The sequence below is a fragment of the Oryzias melastigma genome, unplaced genomic scaffold (assembly GCF_002922805.2).
Source record: "Oryzias melastigma strain HK-1 unplaced genomic scaffold, ASM292280v2 sc01922, whole genome shotgun sequence".
NCBI classification, from domain to species: Eukaryota; Metazoa; Chordata; class Actinopteri; order Beloniformes; family Adrianichthyidae; genus Oryzias; species Oryzias melastigma.
This window is the reverse complement of record NW_023418501.1, coordinates 1-3,214: the sequence shown is the minus strand read 5'-3', so window position 1 is coordinate 3,214 and position 3,214 is coordinate 1. Positions and strand designations below refer to the sequence as shown.

Genomic DNA, 3,214 nt, shown 5'->3' with positions numbered 1-3,214 from the left:
CGACATATTGATATTATCGATTAATTTTTTGTTTGTTTCCAACAATTTACATTTCCCCAGCTCTCTGCTCTCTTGGGCATCCATAGTTCAGTGTAAAGTCTGTCAGTCCGTCTCTCGCAAAGCTGCAACTAGCAGAGGAGCTTCAGTGAGAGAGAAAAAGCTTGTTTACAAAAAAGAAACGCACGTGCTGCAAGAAGCTCCCACCTCACCCACCCCCCCATTCTGCTACTCTGTGTTGGTGTAGCGGTTAGCTTTGACTGATGCAGCTGCAGGACGTTTTCAAACGGATCCAGACAGAACTGGAGGATAACGCTGCTGGTCTACAGCCGCAACAGAACATTTAATAAAAGTGTTGATTTGAAGACTGCGCTGTTGTTACACACTGACGCTTGCATGCCACAATACTAGCTGCTAATGCTAACCAGCTGTTTCTAAGCTAATGCTAACGAGCTGCAGCAGCAGTAATTCATAGGACATTTTTAAAAGCTGTATTTTATAAATGTAATTACAGGGATGAATCTGCTTTGTATTAACTTTATCAGTGGACTATGTAACTTTACAGAGCCAAAAAGCTCTGTAATGCTTGTGCTATGTTTGGGGGTCCAGATGACCCCACCCTTACATTGACGTGTTATCCCTCCTATGACAAAAGTGGACATGACTTCCTGTCTGCCATGGACACCAGATATAATTTAAAAAAAAGTTTAGGGCGGTGTCTTGTTGGTCCCTGACAACCCCACTCCCAACTAGAACTGCCACGATTAGTCGACTAATCTGGAAAAATAATTAGGGATTAGTCGACTATTAAGATAATCATTTGTGGCAGCACCACTCCCAACGTTAATGTCCATTTCCACTTGTGTCTTTTCTCCCTGTTATTTGCTGACTGCTGGCCTCTGATCTCGCCTGTCCTCAGTTTAAACTGGACATCGAGCCTCGCCTGAAACCGTCGCTGACAGAAGGAGGAGCAGCAGGAGGTGCCAACGACAGCCAGGATGTCTCCTTCAGCCAGACCTCTAAAGGTATGCAGCCACTGCAGGATTCAGTGTCTGAGCTGGAGATGATGACTCGAGCAGGTAAACTCACCTTACACCTTCCTAGTTCTACTCACCGGCTAGACTCATGTCTTTGACTTGATTTTCTTTAAGTGTAGGGTCAGATAATTAGCAAATGTGTTCTTATTTGTTGAAGATGAGCTATTTTTTAATTGTAAAATCTTGATCCTGAGATTTGGGTTTGCTGTTGAGGTTTGCATGTTCAATTAATACTGAATCAGTTACTGCCATTGTGAATGTTGATAGTTTGTGTTTTTTCTTTAAAGTGTGGCCTCAAGAGGAGTATATCGTAGAGTATTCTCTGGAGTACGGCTTCCTGCGCCTTTCTCAGAGCACCAGACAGAGGTTGAACATCCCCGTCATGGTTGTCACTCTGGGTCAGACTCAACCACCAACACCACTTCCCTTCACATGACGGCTCACCTCACAGCACCAACTGACGGTCCTGTTTCTACCTCAGATCCCATAAAGGACGAGTGTTTTGGAGATGGCTTCAGTCGCTTCCTGCTCGATGAGTTTCTGGGCTACGATGACATTCTGATGTCCAGTGTCAAAGCACTCGCTGAGAATGAGGAAAACAAAGGTGCAGAGACCCCACACCCCGTTTACAGTGTCATTTAGGCAGATGGAACCACATGCACACAGATTTCTGTCCCACAGCTCTCAGAGACTGAAGAGCCAGAGTGTTTTAAACAATTCTTCTTTCTTACTGTGCCTTTGAGCAAACATTTTTCCCCCGCCTCATCCTCAAANACAGCTGTATAACTTCTCCATTAACCTTGACTTCACAGTTAAGGAGCAAATGTTGGTTCCAAAACCCAAAAATCTGCTTCAGGACCAGAAGAAGCTGAAACCCTCAGATTAGCGGACTCTCCAACCATCAGAGACGTGAACAGACGCCGTCTGTGGCCACAAGGCCACAGAGTCATGCATTCACTTCTGCCAGTGTCTTCCACATTGTAGCTTTAAATACTTTTAAAGAAAGTTTGGGTATCCAGGCTGGGTATCCATTATAATTTCCAGAAATGATTCTATTACAATTTTTTTCTTTTCTTTTGATTCTTCAATTCAATTCAATTTTGAGTTTACACATTTAGACACGTTTGTTTAGAAATTCATTAATAATCTACCATATGATTTGAATATATTTATATTAATCTGATCCAGTTCACATACTGTAAATGTATCAGTGAAATAATCAGATTGTTAATATCATCCAGTGTTACATGGATTCTCTAAAGGAGAAGTTCTAACTAAAATGTTCAGATCATTAACATTGTAAACATTGTTCTGCTTCTCCTGGAGGACGTTTCAGTTTGACCACTAGGTGGTGATCGTGACATAGCATTACACCTTATTCCAGAAGAAGAAGAAAGTATAAATTAAAAACGGTGTTTTAGACCACAGATAGTTACTTTACAAAATATTTCCTGTTAAGAGTTTGTAAAATTATTTCCTGTGAGTTTATAAAGATGTTAATTTAGTCAGAAATGTATGTTTAGGTCAACCAAGCGTTAGCATTAGCTGTCCTATGGGAAATTCCATTAAACATTAGCATCAAGCTACTTTAGCTTTATGTGCTAAGTCGATTTCTATTTTTATGAATAAATTATTGATCTATTAAGCTTAAATCGATTCACATCGATTAATAGATTTTACTGACCCAGCCCTAGTTTCTGGATGGATAGAAATTCAAATCTAGATCATTTGAAGGGAGAATGATTAAAACGTGTTACATGGCACAGATTTTTTTCCTGGATCTGTTTCTGCCAGANNNNAAAAAAAAAAATATTAAAAAACTAATAGAACAACATATTAGGTTAGCCAATACAGCTACCACGTAGCTGAAATAAATAGCTAAACTTCAAAATATCCCAAAAAACTGCAAAAAGCCTTAATTGGCCAAAACAGCTAGCGTGTAAACATGAGCTAAACTCCAAAATAGCCTAAAATAATCTTAGTAAATGCCAAAATAGGATCTGGCCCCCGGGCCTTGACTTTGACACGTGTGCTGTAGAGCAAATCAGTCCAGCAGAAGGATGTTTAACATCATCTCTTATAAATGAGTAAAACCGTCTTCTCCAAAATGAACTCAAACCAACTTCCATCAACAGCATTAGCATAACTTTATTCACAGCTTTTAAGAAGATCAGAATACT

The 3,214-nt window shown here is 40.2% G+C and overlaps 1 protein-coding gene across 1 annotated transcript; it reads left to right on the top strand.

Moving 5' to 3' along the window:
* The first annotated feature begins 843 nt into the window (after nucleotides 1-843).
* Nucleotides 844-1,691, top strand: LOC112141698 (membralin). Its single transcript, XM_036211277.1, has 4 exons — nucleotides 844-861; nucleotides 917-1,076; nucleotides 1,322-1,432; nucleotides 1,516-1,691. Exons 1-4 carry the CDS (start codon nucleotides 844-846, stop codon nucleotides 1,674-1,676), a joined length of 450 nt encoding a protein of 149 aa, XP_036067170.1. The 3' UTR covers nucleotides 1,677-1,691.
* Nucleotides 1,692-3,214: the final 1,523 nt, after the last annotated feature.

What these genes read in the sequence shown, in the direction of transcription:
- LOC112141698 (XM_036211277.1), top strand. An exon ending in GGAGATGATGACTCGAGCAG is followed by an intron (nt 1,077 to 1,321) that starts GTAAACTCACCT and finishes TTTTCTTTAAAG; the next exon opens with TGTGGCCTCAAGAGGAGTAT. An exon ending in CGTCATGGTTGTCACTCTGG is followed by an intron (nt 1,433 to 1,515) that starts GTCAGACTCAAC and finishes TTTCTACCTCAG; the next exon opens with ATCCCATAAAGGACGAGTGT.